The sequence below is a fragment of the Onychostruthus taczanowskii genome, unplaced genomic scaffold (assembly GCF_017590055.1).
Source record: "Onychostruthus taczanowskii isolate IOZ18803 unplaced genomic scaffold, ASM1759005v1 scaffold26, whole genome shotgun sequence".
Lineage (NCBI taxonomy): Eukaryota > Metazoa > Chordata > Aves > Passeriformes > Passeridae > Onychostruthus > Onychostruthus taczanowskii.
Genome location: NW_024499906.1, coordinates 4,473,118 through 4,500,056, shown reverse-complemented (window position 1 = coordinate 4,500,056; position 26,939 = coordinate 4,473,118). Strand labels below are relative to the sequence as shown.

The 26,939-nt window shown below is 38.1% G+C and overlaps 1 protein-coding gene across 6 annotated transcripts in view; it reads right to left on the bottom strand.

Moving 5' to 3' along the window:
* AKAP11 (A-kinase anchoring protein 11) overlaps nt 1-26,939 on the bottom strand; it is a 44,253-nt gene that overhangs the window by 16,739 nt on the left and 575 nt on the right. For all 6 annotated transcript variants that reach the window (XM_041407291.1, XM_041407294.1, XM_041407295.1 and 3 more), the window contains exons 2-7: nt 18,728-18,835; nt 13,030-13,146; nt 9,510-9,557; nt 8,019-8,153; nt 6,904-7,168; nt 1,799-6,455 (exon numbers count right to left, since the gene is read on the bottom strand). In XM_041407291.1, the coding sequence (XP_041263225.1) occupies nt 1,799-6,455; nt 6,904-7,168; nt 8,019-8,153; nt 9,510-9,557; nt 13,030-13,146; nt 18,728-18,787 (5,282 nt within the window). In that variant the 5' untranslated portion in view covers nt 18,788-18,835. The remainder of the gene's footprint in view (nt 1-1,798; nt 6,456-6,903; nt 7,169-8,018; nt 8,154-9,509; nt 9,558-13,029; nt 13,147-18,727; nt 18,836-26,939) is intronic.

The window sequence follows — 26,939 nt, the reverse complement described above, 5'->3', positions numbered from 1 at the left end:
TGTAGCAATGCATGACTTGTACAGAAATTTTACCCTCAGGAAGTTTAACTTTTTTATCCAAAAACTAATCAAGCAACCATACCCCATAGAAGTTAATCTTTAGAAGACACTTTAAAAAACTCATTTAAAGAAGTTTGAATTCCTTATTAAAGAAAACAAACAAGCAAAAAAACCAAACCAAAAAAACCCTTACAAAATCAGAACATGCAGTTATGAACTAACTTTCATGGGCACACTCTGACACTGTGATTATCTATATATATGTATATATGAAGCAGTAGGAAGTTCAAGAAAAATGATCAGCCTACTCCCACATAGCAAGCAGCCACAGTAACATTCACTATTTAAAAAAGCAACCTTAACCACATCATTCCTAACACTTTGCTCCAGTGAGCACAAATTTGCACAAATATCTTCCTGAACTGGAACCCATCAGGGTAATAAAAAAGATCATTTTTCTCATTTTTATTTACAGTTATACCAGCACCAGTTGTCTACATCACACAAGGCAGTTTCTCAAGGATCATATGCATTACATACCACACGCTAGATGACAACAGAAGAAACATTTATAAATTCTGTCACAGCAAAATTCTAATAATGCTTCCTTGCCACAAATTTAATAACAAACAGTATCTCTTGGAACACTGCATTTTGTTGTTGGCATATTCTCATTAGAGTTTTTAAATAAAAGTGTCACCTTTGATACCATAGGTACAGAAAAACATCACCACATGACTTTCTTCTTTTGTCACACATCAAGTAAAGACTCAACCCTGTTGTGCAAAGACCAACAATAGACTCAAGAGAATTTTTATCTCTTAGTATGCATGTGTTTCATATCAAACCTTGAAAAATTTAGTTCAGTCCCACTGTGGCCTTTAGCCACTGAACATATAAAAATTTTTAAATTTAATTTTTTAAATTTTAAATAAAAGATTTTTTTTTTTATTTTTCACCACGATGCCCCTCTAAACACCAGAGAAAGAAACCACTGTGAGGAATTCCCCTCAAAAAAAAAAAAGTAGTAGGAATATAAATATTACTTCAAAATGAAAAAAAAAGGGTACGGATTGCTCTTGGACCTGAAAAGATTTCACTCTGATCACAACACAATCTGTTTTAGGAAACAGTTGTTTGCCACACATTTACTGTGGCAAATATTTCCTATTTATAGACCTAATAAAGGAAACAGTATGTTACTCTTTGCTAAATACACAAGAATTTCAAAGTAAATTCCTTCGTTATTGTACTACTACTTTATAAGCTAAAGTGTAGATTACTAGGTTGCTTTTTCTTAAAGTACCAGATTTTTTTTTCTAGTAGTAAAGACACTATCACAACACAGCCATAATAAAAAAAAAATGAAGTCTTATAGTATAAAACAATGGCTCATTTGACCAGCATCAGATGTTGAAGAGGAAGTATGAACTAACCAGGAACTAACCTGGATTCTGTCATGGCTCATAGATCAACAAAACCTGTAAGGACTAGTACTGCACAACTGTAGGTACTATTTTGAAGTTGAAACACAAAGTTCCACTTATTAGCCACCTCTTGGAACATATGTGCTGACATACATAGTATCCTTGGTTTCAAGCTCAAATAGGTGGAAATATGCTTTTTCTCCCTCGTTCTGAGTCATTTAAACATAACCAGAACAACAAAAAGAAAACATTCAAAACATAAAGGGCATATTTCTAAGAAAATATATCTTAAAATTCCTTCTGAGTATATATTTGTATTAACAATCCTTTTTCTGGTACAAAATGCAACAATAAGAGAAAATTATTATTACCTTATGGTAACTGCCTGACCAATATTAGTCATAGCGGATGTCATTATTTCAGTAGTAAGGCTTTCAGCAAAACTGACTCCATCTTGTCCAATACCACTGTCAGCTGTCAGACTTGTGTAACTCAGCTCTCTTTCAGCTTTCTCTACGGCTGCAGTAGCCCCCTTGTCAGAAAACACTGTCCTCTGTTCTACATCAACATGAATTTTGGGAATATCGAGCTGAAACACTCTTGAATTTTGACAGGTGCCACGCAATCCAGAATGAAGAAAATGCCTCACTGGAATGCAAGATCCTTGTGCAGGTAGATGATGGGACATACTTTCTGTACAGTATCGATGTTCCTTCATACTGCAGCATCTACAGACAGTTCCAGAAAAAGGAGACAGTTTCTCAGAGTACGAGAGCTTATCCCCATTTTTTCTGTTTTCAGCCACATGGAGAACAGCTGACTCTAAACCCATTTCTAGAGTATCATCTGCTACTTTTCTAGCATATTGTTCTATAGCTTGAATTATACCTTCACTGTAGCCATTTTCATTTATATTACCTGTACTATGATAGAGTTTATGATCTGGGGAGAAAGGAAGAAATGTTCTAGAAAACCTTGTTTTAATGAGATCCCCCGTGACTTCGTCAAATTCAGTCTTTTTATACAGACAGGAATCTGTCAGAGACTTCGGCAAACATGCTCCTGACATTTTCAGTTTCCTCCTGACATCACAAGTGATACTGTGAGCAAGGGATTCAGAAAAATGTAGCAATTCTGTACATTCCCTTCTCTGTGCGCAGACACTCCTCTCGAACATTTGGCCTTCACAGCGATGAATGCTACTTTTCACTTGCTGTACTGCATCTTTATTCCCAGCTTTGATCAGCTCCAGCTTACCATTTACCTGTGCATTTTGCCCAGGAAATGTCGTTCTGCTGCATCTGAATTTGGTTTTTCTAGCAGCTTGCTGCAAGCCTGATTTGATAGACCTGTAAGCAAGTCTGCTGGCGTACTGATCCACCAGGAGCTCAGCGTTACCTCCTTCTCTTTTCAGAACCCGGATAACGTGATCTGCGTACTCATCAGTCACACTTTCACAGCTTGGGTACTTGGAAGTCAAACCTGCCATGCCTGAACCTTGTGGTAAAGGAAGACCAGAGGAATCTCTCTCCCTCAGCCACTGGTCCTGTACTGGGCCACACCACTCTTTTGAATTACCATCTTTATCGCCTTTATTCACGTAACAGCAATCCACCTGGCAGTTAACCCGCTTCAGCCTCAACAGCTTGCAGTGCCTTGATTTCACTGCTTTCTTGGCCTCATTGATGACTTTTCCTGCCATATCACCTGCATAATTCCACAAGGAATTACATGTCTCTTCTGGGATATTTACAAATGCAGTATATCTACATCTTTTCTTTTGCATCCCTAACTGAGCCTGCCTGCCAGCTTCTCTTTCATTTGTTTTACCACCTAAATGGGAAGCAGCCATTTCAGTCGCTACTGAAATTATGTGGCTAGCTAGGCAATCTGCATACTGAATTGTTTTTGCTGAATGCTCCTCTTTCTCAACAGGCATTTCAGAATGATCTTCATCTTCACTACTTTCCACTTCTTCAGAAAGTGACCACATGAGTTTCAGCATAAATTCCTCATTTTCCAAAGAGTCATGTTGAGTTTCAGACGAACCAGTAGTGGATGGATTGTAGGGTGTAGAAGGTGGTGTTGCAGGTGCAAACTCCTTTGCTAATTCTCCCTTGAGTTTCTTGGACAGTTTTTTTAGGTTCCTTTCACAACTACCTTGACATGGTACTAGAGGAGTTGGTGGGGGTGTATCGGGCATTAAACAGGTATTTCCATGTTTCAGGCTTGATTTTTCTTCCATCTGCAAAGCACCTTCACTGCCAAACATCTCTGAAGGAAAGCTATTTGCATGCAGAAAACAATCAGTCTGCCTGTAATTCAACGCTCCTGCTGATAGTTTCTGGGTATTGCTTTTTTTAAAAGGCTTGTTTAAGCATGTTATTGAACAGCTTCCTGTGTTAGTACAGTCCTCTAGAACATGCCTAGCACAAGTCACAGTGGAACAAGGCAGTGGTGATTTTGAAGAAAAATTGTTTCCTTTTTGCTCCTGCCAACAATTTTTAGATTCTAAAATACACTGAACAGAATGAGTTGGAGTAAGAAATTTACATGGATTATTCAAAGGCAACTGTTGTTGTTCAACAATTATAGAAACATTACTTTGTTTCTCAGCCTCTTGCTTCTTTATCACACATTGTTCTTTTTGATTGGTGTCTCTGTAAATCTGTGAGCTCACATTACATGTTAAATTCTCACTGGTGCTGCATAACACAGTTTTACTTTCTTCCACAGATTGTTTTATTACATACTTGGCCAAATCATCTGCAAACATGCTCTTGGGGGTGTCTTCACCAGTACCCTGCACATAAGGTTTTTTATCTATTACTTTTCTTGTTAAAAAATCTGAATACTCTTCTACTGCTTTTGTTACTCTAGATGAGGTTATGGTTTCATAAGCTTCATTTACTATCATATCTACCATGGTTCCAGAGAAAGTATTAATGCCTTTTGACCCACTTGTTAATTCTGAATTATTGTTCATTCCAGATCTGTTATTTATTAGTTTGGTATCATTCTGGTTACAGAAGAGGGATGCAGTACTTTCCATACTTTGACTGTATTCTGAACTTAGATAAATATTTCTGAAAGAAGCCACTTCCTCCTCTCTTGTTCTGCTTGTGAAAAATGGATGAGTGGAGTCTTTGAATATTTTTGTGCTGTCATCAGCATTTGGAACAGTGGATGCTTTCACTCTGTAAGCATCAGAGGAAACCTGTTGCTGACAGAGGGCCCTTCCAGCTAAGGGCACAGGTATTGAACTCACAACACCAGAGGTACAAAATAGAGCTTGCTGTACTGTATATTCTTTCTTGGAGTCTTGGATTGGCTTTTGTGCTACCCTATCATTAAAATTAGGAGAAACTGTGGAAGTCTGTGTTGACTCTAACATACTCTCTGCACTTACATATTTGATATTGTCCATAGAAACACTAATGGCTGCTTGGGTTGTGAAGGTCACATCAACCTGAGATAGTTCAATAAATGCCTCCTGAATGACAGATTCAGACAAATCTCGGGCATAGGATCTTACCACTTTGTTTTCATAATCAAATGATGAAGGCTGTGCAGTAGGTGTTGATGGATATGAAAACTGGCATACTTCCATGATTCCTTCAAACACAAGCTCTTCAGCAAGGTCTGCTGCAAACCGTGCAACAGTGTTGTTAAATATTTGTTTCTTTACCTGACGCAATTCTTTCAAAGCACCAGTTATAGCTTCGCTCACCAAAAAGTTTGCTATGCCATTAATGGCACGCTCCTTCAGCGAGACTGCTCTACGTCTTCCAATCTCATAAAAAGCCATTTGAAAGACTGAAGAAGTCAACCTAGCAGCCAAATGGCAAAGTGCATTTGTGCATGAAGAAACACCTTTTTGGAGGTCCTTAAATGCACTGCCAAAACTTTTTTCAACCAATTCAGCTGCAAACTTTTGAATGCTATCTCTTATCATTAGTGACTTATGTTTAGATTTCGTTTGCTTCTCTGGTTCCTTACTAGTTTTCATTTTGAGATCTGCAGCTTGCCTCTTCTTCTCTTTTAAAATCATCTTTTTGTGTTTTGAATCATTCTCTGCACACAGGTGTTCTGATGAGGACTCAGAAAAAAGAACAGAACCCAGTATTTCACATGAAACACTGTCAGCATATGCTGAATAACTGTTACAGGCAGCATCACGGTGACTTTGACCTGTCCCATCTCCACCAAGATTAACTCGACACAAGCATTCGGAAGAACCACAGCTCCCTAGGGGGCTGAAGGCCGATGTCCTAATGGGGCTGAAGAAGCCTCCATTCTCTTCCCCTGATGTTTTAACCGGGCGAGGGGAATCCGGCACCTCGAAGATGCTGCTGTACGGTGACTCTGGCTTACGAGGAGTTGGTTTCTTTACATTGGCTGAGAGAGTGGGACGATCAAACTTGAATTTCTGAGGATTCATTGTAATGCTTGCAGAAGATAATTTTTCATGTGCAGTCTTCCTTTTCTGGGCAGGATTCCCTAGGATGGGATCCCTAATAATTTTACAAGAGTTTTCCAAGGCTTGCTCCAGCTCATCAAACTGATCAAAACTATCAAAAAATTCACTCACTTCTGAGTCTGAATCCTCTATACCATCTTTTACTAGTGGAATTTTCGGCAGCTGAAGTTTTGCCTTCAAGCTTTTTTGATACCCTTCTTCATCTAAGAAGATGATGGGGCTTGGGCTGGAGCAATCTGACTCAGAGGATTCAGCTGGAGAGGAAGAAAACAATGTTTTACGTAAAAAATTAACACCTTGATCAGAAGGATTATATGGCTTATAAAAACTTCTTTGTATCCAGGGATCAGAAATTGAGGTTGTAACCGAATTCTTTACTGAGGACAGCTCCTTAAGTCCCAAAATATCAATCAAAGTAGAAGATCTGCAGGATGATTTTCGGTGTGCAGAACCCACAACAATCTTTGAGTCAACAGCTTCTAAACATTGAGCAGGGACAGTCTGTGAAGAAGCATCTCGATGGTTTTGAGAAGTAAAGCTGCATGTACCTGAACAAAATAGAAAAAAGGTAAAAAGAGATTGCTTCAAAACCAAGAATTTCCACAGAACTACAGCAAATTGAACGGATTTTAATGGCAATTGAGTTTACTATTGTTGCAAAATGCTAGCTCATCTTTCATGATTAAAACAATCTTTAATTTTCTTTAAATCCTATTATACAAATTTAATCACTGACAAATTAATGCATTTTTTAACACACAAAGTAGAACAAGATTTTATTTGATATTCATCTGACACTGCGAGCAGAATCTTCTGTTCACGAGTTGGTAAACTGTTGTGAAAAGAGCAAAAAATTAATTTTTCAATTGCATAATATCCCTTTACAGAGCATGATTAATGTAAAAATAAATTACAGTTTATTTACATTTCCTTTTTTATTAAATCCTAACAGCCTAAACTTCAAATACCAACTTCTACAAATGTACTAGAACTTACCAGCACTTAGTATCTTTGAAGGTTCGTCTTCATCTAAGTGTTCGAAAGCAGTGACAAAATCATCCTCAATTGAAGAAACTGACTGATTGGTGTCATCATCTTCTCCATGGGTTGTCTCTGTTTGATGTTTTTGTGAAGAGTTTATTTCCACTGCATATCTTATGCCTGCAGTATACTTGCTTAGCAAGGTGAATATATAATCAACTTTGATCCTTGGGAATGAAGGAGACAGTCTCATCACACAAAACACTTCGGGAAGCTGATTCTTGAAAAAGAGAGCAACAAGAAAACAAACACAGCAATCTTCAAGGGATTCATTCAATGCATTTTTATGAAGAGTAGATAATTTCAAAATATTTTAAATACAAGGAAATGAATTCAATAGTTTGCGTAGAGTGATAGCTAGAATGACTTCTTCATTTTTGTAAGGTCTGCATTCTGAATAACTCATTGCAATAATGTACACAACCATGATAACATGTACCCAAGAATCTATTAAAGAATTCATGTTAAAAATTTGTGGAAGAACACAGTATTTCATAGCATGTTCATGCCATATAATATTTCAGTTTATAGGATATCTGTTTCTTTGAGGCACCTTTAATCTTATACGCAATGTTTGTAATTGGAAAGAATATAATTAGCATGGTGATAATGGGAACAGTAGAGAAATAAAAATAATGGAAATTCTATAATTAACAGCATTTATAATTCTTTTTAAGAAAAGTGATCACTGAGTTTTATGAACACCAGACATTCCCTTAATTTTGGGCAGATCTGTTTCAACAAAAAAAGTCTGCTGAAGATGAAAGCTATCTGGGCACAGCAGAGATAGGTAAGTTGACAAATTTCATATTCTTTCCAAATTGCCAGTGAAAGGGACTATAGCCTAGCAGAAGCATGGGATCAACACAATAATTAAATATTTGCTAAATATTTATTTTCTGTAAACAACACAACACAGTTTATTTTCACAAAACAACAGAAATATAATATTAATACTACTGTGGCTAAGATGGCCCAAAACCAAAACCAACACAGGGTGTAATAAGACTAAACTCTTTAGAAGGCAAAATGTAATGCTTCTGACACACAAGAAGACACAAAAATTTTACCTGATGTTTCACGACATAAGGTTTGGCCATGATTTTCTTTACATCTTTTAGAAACACAGCCTCATTTTCCTTTAGTTTGCACAATTGGAGAGATTTCAGAACATCTGGAAGCTCTACAGAAACAGCTGATAACTCCTGAATTTAAATAAAAAAGATTGAGAATACAAAATCAAAAAAAGAGCACGCAAATGACAATGGGGTTGATTTCATACCTCCCCTAAATCCTAACAGCTGCTAATTCTGGTAAAGTTTTTCTTTTCTTCTCTATTTCGTACTCTGTCCCCCACTTACTCTCTCAAACTGTGATGTGTATCTTGTGTAAACAAGATTTAATTCAGTCCATACATGGAAGATCCCTAAAAGTCATAAAGCAAAATCCTGAAAGTGCTGAAAAGCAGCTGCCTGTCCTACAAAATACCCAACTACACCGACCTCAGCTAATGATGGCTCTCAGTGGATCTCCACATGATCTTTGTGTGCTTCATGGGAACAGTATTCTAGCTCCCTCTCAGAAAAACATGAGCAAGGCACTTCTTTAACATGACCTTGGACAACCTTTAGATTTATCTAATATGAAAGAGGGCTATGAAAGAGTTCCAATTTTTTTTCCACTACTGATCCCTGCGGTTCAAAGCAAATCTCCATAAACCTGTTCTGTCCAATTTTCTCTACATGCCATCTAACCCTAAACAATCAAACAGTTCTTATCCATAATTGGAAGAATGTCTAGTATTATAATTTGAAGAATTAGCAACATTGATCTAATATGGAACACAAACTGATTCAAAATTTCTGTTTTACATTTTAAAACATAGCAAACTATTACAAGCAATCTCTACTAAGATCTAGACAGACTAGAAACATGGAATTTTACTGTGAACATGTATGTTATGAATTATACTGATATGTAAATTGCACACGAAGGCTGTATATATTTCCTTTATATATATATATATATATATATATATATATATCTAAATATCCAGAACATCTTAAGGCATAACCATAATACTGACTCCTAAACCCCCATCAGCAATTCACAGCTAGAGGTCAGATCAGTAAATTTCAGTTTAGTTTCACACATGCAACTGCACCATATCAATAACCACAACTCAAATAAGGGTAAAATAACAAACCAAAATACTGATACACACAAATTTTTAACAACAATAAAACCCAAACCAAAAAAAAAGCACACACAAAACCACAAGCAACTGAGGCCCTTCCCACCCCAACACCCTCCTGCATTGCATTTAAGTTGTTCTAGAGCATCCTAATACAAAGCCTGACCCAGGTAACATTGTAAATATATATAAAACACGGATTATCATATTAATATAATTATTTTCAACCTTTCAATAACATTTGAAACTTAGGCTTTAAGTACTTAAGATACATTTATTCCATTTCTTGAACACCAAATTTCCTCCACCTAAAAATTTAGGTGCTACTTAGATGAAATTTTCCAGTATAGAAAGATATATACTGTACCTGCAAGTGAGCAGTTCCCATTCCTTCTGCAAAACCTATAAATGTAATCTGTAAAATAAATACAAGAATACAGTCAAGTACAGTAATAGCTTTTTTGTTTCCTGCAGACATTTAGGAGTTAAAAATTCAGCAGACTTTAAGTTAAAGCTTCATTCTTCTGCCACAAAAACCATACCTTAGGACAACACAGCTTGCTCAAACAGCAGCACACAGTCATACATAAAGAATGGTAATGCTATACTATTTGACTTAAGAAAGCTCAGATCAGACTGAAGAGCATATACAACATTTCAAACTCACTACACAGGAATTATTCTAGTGGCTGGTATATACAGAGCAACACATACAAGCCTTATTACATCAGTTAAAATAAAGACAATTTTGCAAAGATCACTGCTTATCCGTCCTTGCTTCAGGCTGGGCACATATAAAACAGTTTCAGTCTGAAATCTGTCCATGCTGATAAACTGTTACACATTTGGATATACCGAATAAAGCATAATGCCAACACATTATGCAATTTACCATGTAAATTGATTAGCCTGAGGCCAAAACACAACAGATTACTAAACCACATGTTTGCATGCCATTGCCAAGTAAACAAACCCTAACATAAAAGAATTAAAATATTCAACCTACCAAAAAAAAAAAAAAAAGGTCTTGTCAGGCTCAGGAACCTAAAGTATGCCAGAAATATCAGTTTTTGTGCTTGTGGACAAGGGAGATATTTTATCACATCCTGTCCCTCTTTTCTGTCTACAGGTATTTTGTATCATTCAAAACAAACAGACTGAAGAGAGTCAGTCATTGCTTAAACTTTGTTTCAAACATCAGATTTCCTTAGTTCTCATTTATCATTTCCCTAACAACAAATCCAAAGGCCATCTGCATACTCAAAAAAAAACCCCAAGATATTTATCTTCAAAACAAGGGTGTCAGAAAATAAGCTTTGATTCCATTTTGTAGATATGGAATAAAGCACAGAGACTAAATAGCTCCACTGATGTTTGAAATTTAGTTTTATATGGTTTTGGTTCCATTTTTTCAGGGCACTATGCAATAGACTGATTTTTAAGCCATAACTCATAAATGTGCAGCAGCTACTCCAGTTACTCCAAAGAACACCATTATGTTTATATTGATATATTATTAACTGGTTCAGCTACCTGCTTGTACATTCACAGAATCTCTATAAGTACAGAGCTAGAAAAAAGAAATGGCCAGAATTCTATTTTGAACCTTTTTCTTGTGTTTTGAATTTGTCCTTTCAAAGTGTGAGTAAAAAAGAAACTCCAAACTTTATTTTCAACTGAAATCATGCTATGAAAAATTCTGCCTTGTTTATTTCACAGGGTTTCCTGCTGAAAAAAAGATCTTATTCTTCCAGTTAATATCTTCCTGCTTACATCCACTTATCCTTATGTCAGGTATGGCAAGATCATAAAGGAAATAATGCTTCTCCATAGCATTCCAAATAGCTCCAGACAAATTACACATCTGCAGCATCGTATTCACCGTGTTAACTGTGAAACAATCCTGTTTGAGCAATGTTACTCTTCAACTCCCACACCTTCTCTTCAACTCCTACACAATTCATCTGCACAACATCTGCAACACATTCTTCAACTTCTACATTTTTTATCTGTACAGTATGAACTTTTATCAGCACAATATGAACTGAATTACTCCACAGAATGGGCAAAATATCAAACAATTTAGGTTACCTAGGGAAAACCCTAGTTCTCTAAAGAACATTTTGAGAAGCTCTGGAGTTTGTGGCTGTTTGGGATTTTTTGGCAATTTTGCTTTGTTTTTTTTAATGGGTGTTTCGTTTTTTGTCTTCTTCCATGACCCTTCCTCAAGATAATGACTCCAACCCTTATCTTTTCCCATGGGATAACTCATTGTAAGAGAGAGGGCAGTGAGAAGGAGTCATAGATTCATGCAAATGAAGGGCAATATTACACAGTGAGATCAGCAGACTGCTGCCAAAGAGACCACTACTGAGCCTATTTTTGCCTCAATGATGAGGCTAATCTGGATCCTTTATTATGGTCAAACTCCAATTTTCACAGGAAAAAAAAACACCTGCTAATACCTTGAACATGTCAGAAGTTAATATATCAGTTCAAAAGCTGTTGGAGAGTAGGCCAAGGAAATAAAAAGGTCATCATTAACAGAAGTCCTTTCTTTAAACTAAAAATAAGTGTATGAGACACTGTATTCAAAGGCTATCTTAAGCCATAGGTGCAAAGGAAATGGTACAGGAAAGCCTAAGTTCTGGTTTTCTCGAGTCTGCATTCTTCTAACATCATCTTCAATATAAGTATCTTTTTCCTGTATTTTCATAAGAAAAAAATATCTGTTCTGTGACAGGATATTGACCCTCTTACATTTCAACCAGAGGACACATAATTGCTTGATCTCATAAGGTAACTAAATACAGTCAACTATCTTTCTCCACAGGGACCATCACTGCAGGCACATAAAACATGTTCCCAGCTATTTTGTCAGGTATTTTCTACAAGACAAAAAAAATCTTCATCGATTCTAAAGCATGATCTGCCTGATCAGATAAAAACAAGGTTTTGCTCACACCTCCACTGCACAGCTCTTCCTCCTTACCTTAATCTGTCATAGCGTTCATCCTTGACAAATTCAGATTCTTGCCTGCTTCCCAAATGTCTCAACCCCTGACTTGTGTATCCATTCAGTTACACAACCTCTGGTGTTATTCAGGCAACCCTAACTCATCAATCTGCCTCTTGCTACTGCTTATGCAATTATCAGTCTTCCCTAACCACTTCCTCAGTTGCCTTTGCTTCACTTCTCCCTGTCTCAGCTTCTCTGCATGGCCTGTTCAGGTCAGCCTCTCCTCCTCTAAGCTCATTGTCAGACCTGTCAACTACTAATTAGAAGTCTTGTAAAACCCATAACATAAGGTACATGGTATACATTGCTTTTACTTTTTTCTTTTCCCTTAGGGGAAGTTGCTGTTAGCCTTTTAACTCAAACAGTTCTAGTAATTCCTCTTTACAGCTTCAAATTTACCTAAACAGTCCCACATTCTGTCAAGTCTACTTCATCCAGACCTTGTCCAGCTTTCAGACCATTCATCATCACATAAAATAAGTCTAGACCTGCAATTCTGAGGCTTCAGCTTTTATCTTCAAATCTCAAAGCGTTGACTGAGGTCTTGAAGATACTTTGCTACTTCGTTAGGATATCATGTATACAACCTTAATCACAGCAGTGCTCACAAATGCAGTACACCCAAGCCATCTGTTTACAGGCCCTGGTTTTCTAGTTTCACAAATCCTCCGAAGCAGAGAAATGTCACCTTGAAATGTTCAGCCTTTTTAAGACTTCAGTGACTAAAATCATGAATGACAGTAGGGGCATACATAGATTTTAAGGCCAGTAACTTGCAGCATTGTTCCTATTTACTATCCTGCAGCTTTCCATACTGTTTCAAGAGACATTGCACAAAATATATGTAAGTGGGAATATTATGGCAAACCTCAATAAAATTATCTTGTTCTTCCTGATTTAAGCATTCCTCTGCTGATACATTGCATAACTCTTTCCTGCTGTGTAGCAGTGACTTCATAGAGTGCAGGATACTTTCACCAAAACTCTGAAAAACAATGAAAAATATTTAAGAAAAAATGCATGTTCAGTTTCAGATATATGATCCATCCATCTGTTCTATGCTCCCCACAAGTTTTTCTATTCTGATTATTATTTCAAATTAGTTTGTACATAAATTACCAGGTTTGAAGTTTAAATTTACTTCAGGACATGAAGCTGAAGCAGGTACATTTTCTTCAAGCAATACTTTTATTCCAAAATAGTTTGACATTCTGTATAAAATAAAGGAAAGATGAGAAGACATGGGAAAAAAGAACAGATTCATCCAAGAAGAAATTCAAATCCCACCTATTCCTTGCATCATAGCCTCTATATGGAACTTTTCCATCACCTTTTCCTTAAATAGGATGAAAAGCAATTTTAGCCAAGTAAAGTAGTGGCGGTGGCTTCAGAAGTCAGAGGGGAAGAAAACAAACAAACCAACATGCCCAAGAAAATCCACATAAACTCTTTCCCATTCCATGAAGAATATCAAACAACTGTAACTCAATCCCATGTAAATACTTCTTGTAACATTTCTTGTAAGTACACTTATGGTGACATGCAAGCATCCAAGGATGGCTAAAAAAGGCTGAAGAATCCAAGACTTTATTCCAGTGTAACAAAGCATAGCAGAACAAAAGAATCAACACTATGAAGGCAAATAAGACTACAGAAAAACAAAAACTCAGCCTGTAAAAAAGACAGTATCATCTGAATTGTTTTTAGGAAGTCAGCAATCTCTTCTTTTTTTCATTTAAAATGTTCATCTTCTCTAGCAAATTGGAAGGTTAAGAAGACAAATAAGAACATCACATGGTTAAAAATTATTAACCCAATAATTATTCTACAGAAGACTGCCCTGCTAAAAATGACGTGAGAAATCAGTGTGTCCAACTTATGACGAAGTATTTCAAATTTGCCTAGCTTCTCAAACAATAGCAGAAGTGCTAGATAGCCAAATTTGGACAGAGAATGTTTTGCATTTCTGGTACTCCCACAACAAAAACAATCCCTTTAAAGTAAAAAGTGATTTCACATATTAAAGTTAAATCCAAATAAAGATTTTATTTTTTCTCTGTATATAAAGCAGTATCAAATGCTACTGTGTTGAAAGCTAAATTATTAGAACAGGGCCAGTGTCACTGTGGCTATGCTCATGGCAACACAAAATTATGAAAGCACTTCTAGAATGAAAACAGAACTTCAGGATCTTTGAAATTGCCAAAATATTGTTCAGAATACTAGCCAACAAGGCTCGGACTGCCACGTTGACAGCCAAGGTCAAGTGACACTAAAGAAGTCAAAACAGTAACTTTTCTATAAAAGTAACAGCTGAACTATTTCATAAAGTATTTTAGGCAGTTATTGGGTCATTTGAAATAAATTAATGAAGCATTTACCTAATTTCCACTTTTATCTATTCCCTTGACCCCACATGTTTAGCCACGATTTGCTCCCACTTTGTACTTTCCTAAGAATGCTGTCATTGCCTTTCTCTGCTTCTCTGGATCTTCCAAATCTACAGGAGGCTGCAATACCAACTGTTGCTTAAAGACTGTTCCCCAGTAATTCCTTCATTCATCTTCTACAAAAGTAATTTGTGAAGCCAAACAAGCATGTTGAAATGTCTCATTTTCAGCTTTTATAATAATTTAATCAGTCACAACATTCAAAATAGTAATTAGGGAAAAAAAAGATATTTATATGACATGCTAATTTTCTGCAAGCAAGCAGTGCTTCAGTTTGAGCACTGAAGTGATCATTGTTATTCTCTAGTTGGCTTTTCTAAAGCTGCAAACTATTACAAACACCTCATTTATAAACAAGTACCTTTCCCTCATTCAACATCTGAAAGGCAGAATGGGTAACTAAGAACCAGAGCACGGTATGAGGAACTACTGAGGTGAAGGACAATTCAATATTTTGGAGAATATTAAGTTGAAGTGGGAGAAGAAGAAGGATAAAACAACTGCAAAAATCTCCCTAAGCTCTGGAAGGACCAGCATTCAAGACTATATGCAGTTCCGGTGGCCCATGGTGGCACTATGCAACTGCAGAGATAAAATATCCATAGCTAAAACGTGGAGGAGTGAAGTGACATGTTTTTCAGATCATATTAATGAATATAAAAAAAACCTCAGAATGCAAAAATAATAACCATATGGAAACTAACAGGCACACTACATACACATAGGGAAAAAACCCATCTATCTGGACTTCTGCAGATCACTTAAATATATGAAGCATCAACAAAATCAGACAAAGACAGAATTAACTAAAATTAACTGGTTTTGGAAATGAAGACTTTGCCTGGATGGAGATAATAAAAGGAGGGTTTTGAGAAGAGTTGATATAGGTCAGTAAGTAACTTCTTCGAAATTTATCTTGAGATTGATGTCAAGCATCATCATCATTAATAAATTTAATGAGGAAAAAAGTAAATATGAAATAAAGACTGTTGATAATTTGAAGTAAGCAGGTGTCATCAGCTAAGAAAGAGAACGGCAAATCATACAAAAAGAACTTGCTCAGCACGACTGCTTTAAAAAACAACCATAAGAAACACAAAGTTATGTCCTCAAAAACTAAAAGCAAGCTTTAAAATTGAATTGCAAATTCACAAGCTGGGAAATAAAATACCTCAACTGACTTCTTGATCATGGCATAGCAATGAATGAACGGTCAATATGACACTGCACAGAAAATAGCAAACATGCATTCTTTAGCGAAAGAACTGACATCAGAGTCACTGAGAAGAACATCCTGTGTAACTGCACATACAGTATTATCCACATGTAAAAAGAAGATTAACTCATAACAAGCAGAGAAACTAGGACTATGAAGGATAATCACTGGAATGCAGAGGCTTTCATACAGAAGCAGACTAAAACCTTGGTACACAGTTTCCAAAAACCAAGGCTAACAGAGGACAGATCACCAATTGTAAAAAAATAAGAAAGGTGAACATCAGCAAAGGAACAGAAATTACTCAAGCAGAAGAATAAGGATATCCATAAACAAGCAGGTATAAATTTGCTGTGAGTAGCTTCAGCCTGAAATTTTTAACTCTTAATTATTTCTGCAGTGTGGTTCAAAATGAGAAAACCAGAGGTAGGTTTGTGGGGAGGTGTTTTAAAGCCCTCATTAACTCAGAGGCTATATTTAGTAAGCTTTTGATATTCTTATCATTGTCAAAATTGTGCTTGTGACAGCAGAGGACTGGACCCTGAATTTCAGAGAAATCCTCCCATCCAACAGATGATTACACAAGCTCTCTCACAATCCCAAACTAGGAGACACAGCTACATTAAAAACTGCAAACTAGCAAGCTCCCAAGACTATCAGCTCAGCTTAGGTAAGGACAGGAGGTCATCTTCAATGAAAGGATGTAATTTTTTTATAACTACTACGCTTCTAACATCCATCAACATATGGGCAAAAAACACCCAAGCAATCTATAAAGCTCTTCTTGGTAAGCCTCTAAGACTTAGAATTCTTTCCTCACATAAATTTTTGTCAGAAATCGTATTTCATTCACAAGCGCAGATTTCAAATTTACTAAGTTTTGCCAAGGGGAAACCAATAACACTGTCAAGGTGCTCAGACATGAACAGTGGAAATTCTTGTCACACCTGTAGCTCAGCTGAGCAACTGAAAGATTTGCATTGTTCCAGCAAATAGAGAAGTCACTACCAACACAACCATCACAGTACATTGGAGGAGATATTTGGTCTCATGAAATGTTTTATAAAACAACTTATTATTTTCTAATATTTTAAACAACCTTTAAGATGCCACAATCTCTAGAGAAATGAAGTGCAGCGCTGGACAGTCACACTTTCTCAGCTCTTCCTGATTTTATCTGCCCTAAGATTTAAAGGGACTGAATATTCTGAGGTAATTTTGTAAAAATAGAAACTAAGGCTTTAAATATGCACACCATAACTGTGCACTGACTTTCAAGAGCTACTACTGCAACAATTCCTGTTAGCTATGACAAAGTATTACGAAGAGGACAGGAATCAGACTGCAATCTGCTGTATATCAACAGAAGGAGAAACACAGTGCAGTTCTGACTACCCTACTGCCTGACTCTAAGAGAATGAAAGTTTCACACCACAATCTAAATAGACATCTCACAGATAAACATCAAGAGGAGGCAGCCACAGATCAAACAATGGAGTTTCGGCTGCAAGAAGATGCAGAATTCTGCAGGAAGGGTTGAATTAATGTTTCTAGAACCTCACAGTCCAGAATGCTTAATGGCAATTAATGGAGCACTTCACAACAGTAATATTTTAAGCAACTATTAGAATCAGTGAGGAATCACTGGTCACTGTCATTATTAGCGAGATACTTCTCTAACCCACAGGTCTAAAAACCTGGTGGGGCAGGGAGGGTGGTATTTGTTTTGTAAAGTAAATTGAAACAAAAACAAATAAAGGGCATATTTTAAAAGTCCTTTAAAGGTAAGTTTATGTTCCGGTTAAGGATGCAAAATTACTTGTCTGTAGTTGAAGATCTCTATTTGATCTGACGAGTCCTCATAAATCAATAAAATACAAGGTTTTACACCATGTGTCTTAAAGTGAAAGATTATCACCCATACTTACAAATTGCTTAATATATGGCAGTTAACATTCCATGTCAGGACCTGGAACAACTGCCTACCAGCCTGGCTGTCCCACAACACTTCCCTCTCTCTGCCTTCAAACAGGACATACACCACAGACACTGTTTCTTTAAAACAACAAAATCTGCTCCTGAAATAAAATAATGTAATTTTCATATGACAGGATGCTTCCTTGCTCAGTTTCTCCTCTTACTGTTGCATCAACTTGCAAATAGAGAAGTTATTCATAGCCAAAGAAGACCTAGAAAATGTCTCATCTGTGTTCAACTACCTAGAGAATACGGTTAGATAAAGAAATTTGTTCCTTCAGGATAAACAGCAACTTTCACTTTATAAAGCACTTATAGAAGTTGCAAGAAAATTTTAGGAATAGTATTTATACTCTCCAAGTTGAAGTGACAAAATTTAAAAAAATAAATAAACTTAATTTAATATTAAAAATCCCTCCTAATATCCTTTGTAAGTGCTAGATATATTTTTTCTTTCACCAAGGCACTTCCTAAATGTTCATACAAAAACAAGGATAAACCAGACAAGACACCAAGATCTAAGGATATTACAAGTAAGCCCTAATACAGGCTTCACAGAATTAAATAAGACTATGAAGTAGTATTTTAATTTATTACATATAAACTCAAAAAATCTGCTCTAAAACAAAAGCTATATTCTAATAAACGAGGTGAATTCTAGGAAATTAATACATCACAATTTTATCACATCATCTTGAAAGACAAAAACACCCTTTCCTTAAATGATGCTATCTCTCAGTTCAATTACACTAAATATACCAGAATGCAAAGCAAAAGCAATTTGTCTCCTTGAAACATCAACCAACCAAAATTAAAACATATTAACCCCCCCACACAAAAACCCCAAATAAACCAGTTCACTTGCTTCATTATTAGATTGAAAAACTCAGAAATACTTTTTTTATTTAAATACAAATAATTACCTTTTCGACAGATATTCTTGATTTCATGCGATTGCCCTGAGCCCTGGCGTACATGTCCATGATCTTACCAATCTTGGTATTCAACGAAAGACGTCAGCTCAAAAATGCCTGCAAAAAACGTTTATATTTGATTACTTTATATTTATCCATTTAAATGGATAAATATAAATGCAAGTAGAAAAATGCAAGTAGACAAAACAAGAACCAATAAAAACAATTAAAAAGCATTTAAAGATTAAACAGCACACCATCCATACTGACAGCTGCCTTCAAAAAAGTACTGCCTTAATGACCTTCAAAACCAGGCATTAAATGCAGAACACAGATGCTTAGCAGTAAGTTTCACTGTTTTCCTTTAACTAGAATTTCAAGGCTGCATTGGGGGTGTGGAGGAACATTACATTAAATTTTGATTCACTGTCGCTCATATGCTGGAAGGTTTTTCAGTGGGTTCCTATACAAGACAACGCACTGCAGCCACCCTTTAACAATCCTGGAAGGCAAAAGCACAACTCACCCACCGTGGCAGCCAACAGGCTCAGCCATGTTTGTCCCCCTGAGGTACATGGCTGACATGGATCATCACTCTCGTTCCCTGGTTCTGCTCTGGGCAGCCCAGGCTCTGCTGGCAAAACACAGCAGACCACATGCATTTACCAGCACTCTCAACGGAGTAGGTCACAAGGGTTTCTGCTTGACTCAGCTGCCCTTATTTATCCTAAGTCTAATTCTAACAACAAGAAGATAAAAAAACAGCTATGAAGGTATTTTTTCAAGTTTCCCTCTTTAAGCAGCAGCAATGCATCCAGTTTGTTTCATTCATCTTTGCATCCACCAAAATAGGCAATAGAGTGTTAAAGACAGAAAGCATGTGGTGAGGTTTTAAGTTCTACGAAAACTTTAATACTTCATCTTTTCCCATGATCACACAGTTTAATCAGGAAAAAGAGCAAATGCATGTAAAAATGACAGCAAAGATAAAGAAAATAAACACCCCGACATCAGAGTATGGGTCTTCACACAACTGACCAGACTGGTTTTCTCGATCTCACCTCAAGCACGTATTTAACTTTTATATGGGAAATAAAGTTTTATATGCATTCGGTCTTGAGCGTAAGTCATTTAAATAAGAAGATCAGTAGTGTCATCAAGTAACTACCTTTCTCCACCCCAGCACCTCTAAAAGTAAAACTTCTTCAAGAATAAAATAGCAAGAGATTATGAAACTTCTTAAAGAATACAATAGCAAGAGATTATTATTAGGTACATCTGTACCTAAGAGATTATGAATAGGTAAAATGTGAATACATTTCACTTTGATTTCTGCTTTCCTTCACAAAGATGAACTTGCTAGAACCTTAAAAAAGAAATTACATTTAGGAAAATAAACTGCAACACATTCATCTCTAGAGCACAGCTTCTCTCAACTGGATGTTTAAAGCTTGGAAAATTCAGACAATTACATGAAGCAGCCAGGTGCATGATCCACAGATTACAGATACAATATATAGGTATAATAAATACAAATAAAAAATTAATTTCCCAGTAAACTATGGATAGAAGACTAAACACAACAATGATTCTGCTAAAACTCATGTGTTTAAAATTTAAAAAAAACCCACACAACAGTATCAGGCAATAAAAAAGATATCCACTTCACCTGTCCCTACTGCTCTATCTTAAATGGCTAGTCCCGTACAAATCCAAAGCATATTGGGGAAATACTCTTAGGCACTCCTTGTCCTAAAAAAGCTATCTACAGAAAAAGTTGGGTTTTCGCACAGATACTTCAGCTGTACATTTTTGGATGGATCCCTCCTTACAGCAATTTTAACAAAGCCCAACATAGCACGCAATGGAGACGACCTTCTAAGCTTGTTGGGTGCTGCAGTGTTTACTCAGGTACAGCAGTTCATAGCTACACTGTAAACTGCCTTCAGGTTAAGCATTTTCCTCTGTCATCTGCTACTAAACTCTGGAGACCTGAACATCAACCTACAAAACAGACTTGTAAATCACAGTATGAAGACTGAAAAATCCTGGACAGAAACCATATAGGTTTTTCACCATAACACCACAACCTTTTGTCTTGTCTGCATCCTGTCCTTCAGTACTTGAATAACACAGGTCCTAATATATATACACCTGTATTACACTACCTACAGCTCTCTGTATTATACTATCTCTGCTCTATATTATATGATCTCTGCTCTCTGTCATACACTTCAGAGAAATCTGAAGGGTCCCACTTCTCCAAAAATGCAGCAAAACCTGAAGGGTTTTTTTTTTTTTTAATATGTAAAATTATTATCCATTTTCAATACAACAATGATTCAGTCATGTGAGAAATACACAAACATTAACACTAACAGACAAGGAAGTGAAAGCACTGACAATAAAACAGCCTGGAAGTAGCTCATTTGTATAAATAAAACCTACCATTTAAAATTGCTTTTACTTCTGGATATTGAATTTGACTCTTAAATTTAATTTCCTCCTATTGTTAACTCAAAAAAGGGAATCAATGGCAGAAGCATCAGATCCAAGAGGAACAGGACTTCCCTGTTACTGAGTAACTATTGTCAGACACCAAAAAAAAGGGAAAAAATTGATCACACAACTAATTATTGAACACTCACACCATCTTTACCTTTTTAGCAAGTTGCATCACCTTAAGTGCACACAGCATGGGCAATACACAAGAGCAGTTAGAAGCCTCTGCGCTGCTAGGAAGCTACAACTTAGCTGCCATTACTGAAACTTGGAGGGAAAAATCCCACAGCTGGAGTGTGGCTGTGGATGGCTACAGGCTGCTAAGAAAGAAGGGACAGGCTAGGAAGGAGTGGCTGAATGTTGCTGTCTACAACAGGAAACGGATAGAGTGTGAAGGGCTGTCTCTGAAGAACAGCCATGAGCAAGCTGAAAACACACTGGCAAAAGAACCAAAACAAGGTATCAAGTCAACGCAGTGGTTGATCCAGGGAAGCCTACTGAGGAAGCCTTCTTGCTGCAGCTACAGAAGGCACCATGTTCACAGGCTCTTGTTCTGCTGGAGGCCTTCAACCACCCCAAAATCTACCGAAAAAGTAGCACAGGAAGCTATTTTAGGAGGAGACTCCTGGAATGCATGGAGGGCAGCTTCTTAAGACACATAATAAGACAATCCTGACCAGAAGGGATGCAACACTGGACCTGTTAGCCACTAACCTAAGTGACCTAATCAGTGGTGACAAGATTGGTGAAAGCCTGGGCCATAGGAGTCACACACTGGTGGTGTTTGCAGCCGTGAGGGACATGGAACACGCAAAGAGTACGTAGAGGATCCTAAATTTTGGAAGAGCACACTTCTGGCTGTTCAAGGAGCTAAATCCATAGGCTCCTGTGGGAAATTTTTCTCAGAGATATGGGAGCAGGACAGAGCTGGCAGATCTTTAAGGACACTTTCCATAAAGCCCAAGAGATATCAATCCCTGGGTGTAAGATATCAGGAAAGGAAGGCATGGGACTGGCATTGCTGAGTTGAGACCAAACTAAGAGCAGCTGAAACTGGGCAAGTAGGAGATGAACAGGCAGCGGAAGCAGGGACAGGTATTCTGGGAAGAGTACAAAAACACTGCCTAGTTTTTCAGGGATGAGGTTAGAAGGCCAAGGTGAGGCTGAAGCTAACTTGGCAAGGGATGCAAAGAATAAGAAGGCCTTCTACAGGCATGTCAGAGAGAAATGGAAGGTCAAAGAAAATGCACTCCTACCAATGAACAGAACCGGCAAACTAGTAACAACAGATGAGATGGCTGAAGTACTGAACAACTTTTTTGCCTCAGTCTTCACTGGCAACCCTTCTTCCCACACCTCTCCAGAGGATGGACTGGAGGAGCAAAGAGAAGATCAGGTTTGCAACCACCTGAGGAACCTGAATGTACATAAGTCTGTATGACCTGTGGAGACACATCCCAGAGTTCTGAGAGAATTGGCTGATGTAGTTACCAAGTCACTCCATTATATCTGAAAAGTCATGGCAATCAGGCGGCTGGAAAATGGGAAACACTGTATTCACCTTAACAAAGTGTAGAAAGGCAGATCCTGGGAACTACTGACCTGTTGGTCTCACCTCAGATCTTCTCTGTGCCTGAGAAGATCATGGAACAGATGTTCCTAGAAGCTGTGACACATGGAGACAGGGAGGTGACTCAGGACAGCCAGCAGAGTGTCACCACAGGCAAGTCCTGCCTGACTAGCCCGGTGGCCTTCTATGATGGGGTGATTGCTTCAAGGGACGAGGAAAGAGCTACAGATGTCCTCTATCTGGACATCCATAAGGCTTTTGACACAAACCTCCATCCTTCTCTCCAAATTGGAGAGATATGGATTTGATGGGTGGAATGTTCAGTAGATAAGAAGCTGGTTGGACAGAAGAAGAGAGTAGTCACCAATTCAGTGTCCAGATGGACACTGGTGGCAAGTGTTCACTGCAGGACCAGTGTTATTTACTATCTTCATTAATGACATAGACCAAGTGAATCAAGCACAGCCTCAGCAAACTTGCAGATGACACCAAGCTGAGTGGTGCGGTTGACATGCCTGAAGGATGGGATGTTATCCAGAAGGACGCGGATAAGCTCAAGCAGTGGATCCATATGAAATTCATCAGGTTCAACAAGACCACACTCAGGGACCTGAACCTGGGTTGGGAAAATTTCCAGTGTCAATACAAGCTGTGGAATGAACTGATTAAGAGCAGCCCTGAGAAGAATGACTTGGGGGTGGTGGTGGGCAAGAAGACGGACATGACCCAGCAATGTGCGCGTGCAACCCAAAAAGCCAACCACATCCTGGGCTGCAGGAGTAGCCAGCAGGATGATGCTCTGCTCTGGTGAAACCCCACCTGCAGTGCTGCATCCAGCTCTGGGGTCCTCAGCACAGGAAAAACATGGACCTGCTGGAGCAGGTCCAAAGCAGGGTCACAAAAATGATCAGAGAGATGGAGCACCTCTTCTATGAAGACAGGATGGGAGTGTGGGAGTTGTTCAGCCTAGAAAAGGCTCTGGGAAGAGCCTTCAATGTCTTTCATTGTTTAAAAGAGGGTTATAAGAATGACAGGGATGAACTTTTTACCAGCACCTGTTGTAATAGAACAAGGAGGAATGGCTTTAGACTAGAAGAGGGTAGGTTTAGATTAGATATAAGAAATCTCCTGCAATGAAGGTGGTGAGGCACTGACACAGGCTGTCCAGACCTTGTAGGTGCCCCATCCCTGGAAACATTCAAGGTCAGGCTGGGCAGAGCTCTGAGCAACCTGATCTAGCTGTAGATGTCCCTGCTCTCTGCAGTGTAATTGGACAAGATGGGCTTTAAAGGTCCCTTCTAGCCCAAAGACCTCTATAAATTTATAAACCCATTTTTCCAGTGATTCGCTGAAGAACACTCTTCTCATCAGAGCATGTAATAAACATTTCGCTAGCTTTTCCATATGCATCTATCCTTGTTTGAATATATGTAAGGAGCAGAAGTAAATAATCAGCTTAAGGGAATCCAACAGGAAATTTGCTATGGATTTAATCTCTTTGTGCAAGTCTATCCCATGCCTAAATTTACTTTAGGTCAGTGTGTATTGACAAACCTTAGCTGGCAGAAAAGAAGAAACTTTATCTTTTTTCTGTAAATGTGCTGAGTAAATCTTTTCAATTGCTACAGAGGCATATGTGGACATGTGCACACCTATGTTAAACACATATAGGTTATGACAAATTTGAATAATAAATTTAAAATATATGTAATATGGCCTTATTAAAATTAAATTTCAAATAAAAGGGTCTAGGCAATGACAATAGTATATCTGTATTATGTTTTAAAAAGGAGGTGCTTTTAACAGTACTAGAGCAAAAATAGACATCCTTCTTTTAAAGAAAAAGTACTTTATTTTGTCTTCAGCACATGGACCTGAATCAGCCTAGACAACTCTGATGATGATTTGCAAAAACCCGGGCTTAATGAAACACTAAGCTTTGACTGATTTGTTCCAAATATGAAATTTAAAAATACCTTAAGAACAAAACTCTTTTAGAATGACAAAATCATCAACATTGGAAGACGCCTGCATGATTATCTAGTCCAACTAACCATTTCCTCTGGTCCTCTCACTGCAGGCATGGCAGAAAAGACTGGCCCCCACCTCACTATACTCTTGTTTCAGGTGGTTATAGAGAGTGATGAGATCTCCCCCACGCCTCCTCTTCTCCAGGCTAAGCACCCTGAGACACTCCTCATCAGATGTTCTTATGCACCTTTCATGAGGCTCTTTGCCCTTCTCTAGATGTACTCCAGCATCTCAATGTCCTTTTGGAAGTGAGGGGCCCAAAGTCAAACACAGGATGCAAGGTGTGGCCTTACCAGTGCCAAGTACAGGGGGGCAATCCCTGGCCTGGTCCTGCTGGCCACACTATTGCTGTTACAGGCCAGGATGCCACTGGCCTTCTTGGCCACCTGGGCACACCCTGGCTCATGTTCAGCTGCTGTCAACCAGAACACTCAAGTCCCTTTCTACCAAACAGTTTTACAGCCTCTCTTCCCCCAGCCTGCAGCACAGAGTGGGGTGCTGTGACCCAAGTGCAAGACCCGGCACTCAGCCTTGTTGAGCCTCAGCCCACTGATCCAGCCTGTCCAGGTCTCCATGCAGAGCCCTCCTACTCTCAATCAGACCAACACTCCCATCCAAATTGGTGTTGTCGGCAAATTTACTGAGGGTGCATCCAATCCCCATGTCCAGATCACCCGTAAAGGTGTTAAACAGGACTTGCCCCAGAACAGAGCCCTGGGGACACCACTAGTGACCGGCCTCCAGCAGGCTTTAGCTCCATTCACCATCACCCTCTGGGCACAGACACCCAGCCAGTTTTTTATCCACAGAAGAGTACTCCCATCCAAGCTGTGAGCAGCCAGGTTTTCTAGCAGGATGCTGAGGGAGATGGTGCCAAACGCTTTACTGAAGTCAAGATAGACACCATCCACAGCCTTTCCCTCATCTAAGCAGGTCACTTTATCATAGGAGGAGATCAGACTGGTCAAGCAGAACCTTCCTTTTGTAAATCCACATTGGTTGGGCCTGATTCCCCAATTGTCCTGCATATGTATTTATAACCTTTCCACACTACTGTTATTAAAAACCAAATTAAGCCAGACTACACTGACAAGCAGGCAGAGCAGTCTAATGGATCCTTCTCTATTTCTAATGATTTATCAGTTTCACTGATCAGGTCAGCAGTCTTGAAAAAGTCCAGGTATGAAACACAATTTGTCTTAACCACAGCCACCCACACGAGCAAAACACATCAAAAGTGAGCAAAATACATCATTTATGGTAAGCAATAATGACAGGCTGGGTCCTCTTTTTCTTGCTTGGTTTAATTCTCTTATATTGTATTTCTGTCACACAGAAGCAGCAATTTCAAAAGAATAAATCATTTTCTTCTCCTGCATCATTACTGGCTAATCATTCCTCCCAGTCCCAGGTCTCGACTCTCAAACACTTCCTGGGAAAGAATGTTACTTGATGTACTGGGGATATCCATTGGTCTGGATTTTGTGGCTTATGCAAACAACTTTAAGTTTCTGTACTTCAGTCTGTGGAGTATTTTGTACATAACAGAACCACACCAAGTAAGGTGGGGCTATTATTTTCTAAGCTGCAGCACTTTCTCATGAAAACTTATTCCCACCTAGAGAAAATTTTACCAGAGAATACCATGTTCAGTTCTCAAGGATTAATTAAATATAGGTGATATCTACCACTAAAGTCTAACTGTACGATTCTGAAATAATCTTGCAAAACAGGAATCCAAGTAAGACTCTTCTCAAGTGTAACCTGGATAAATTTCCAGCATTGTTACCATTTATTTCAGTATCACTGATCTTTTCCAGATACAATGTAAGTGGGATTTTTTTTCCTCCCTATCTCACTCCAGCAACAGATAAGAGAGAAGGTTGTATCTTAAAATACAGTTCGGATCTACAGTTCACCCTTTTTTCCCCCCTTTTGCATACTGGATTTCTTTCGGAAACCAGAGAAAAGTACTTCGGTTGTAATAAGAGAGCCAAAGAAAGCCCCTCAAAAGAGCCAAGAAAGCAAAGGAGGAACGCTCCTTGTTCCTCCTCCCTTGAGGGAGAAGAGGAACTGGGAGGAGGACATGCGGCGGGAGGAAGGGCGAGGAGACACTTC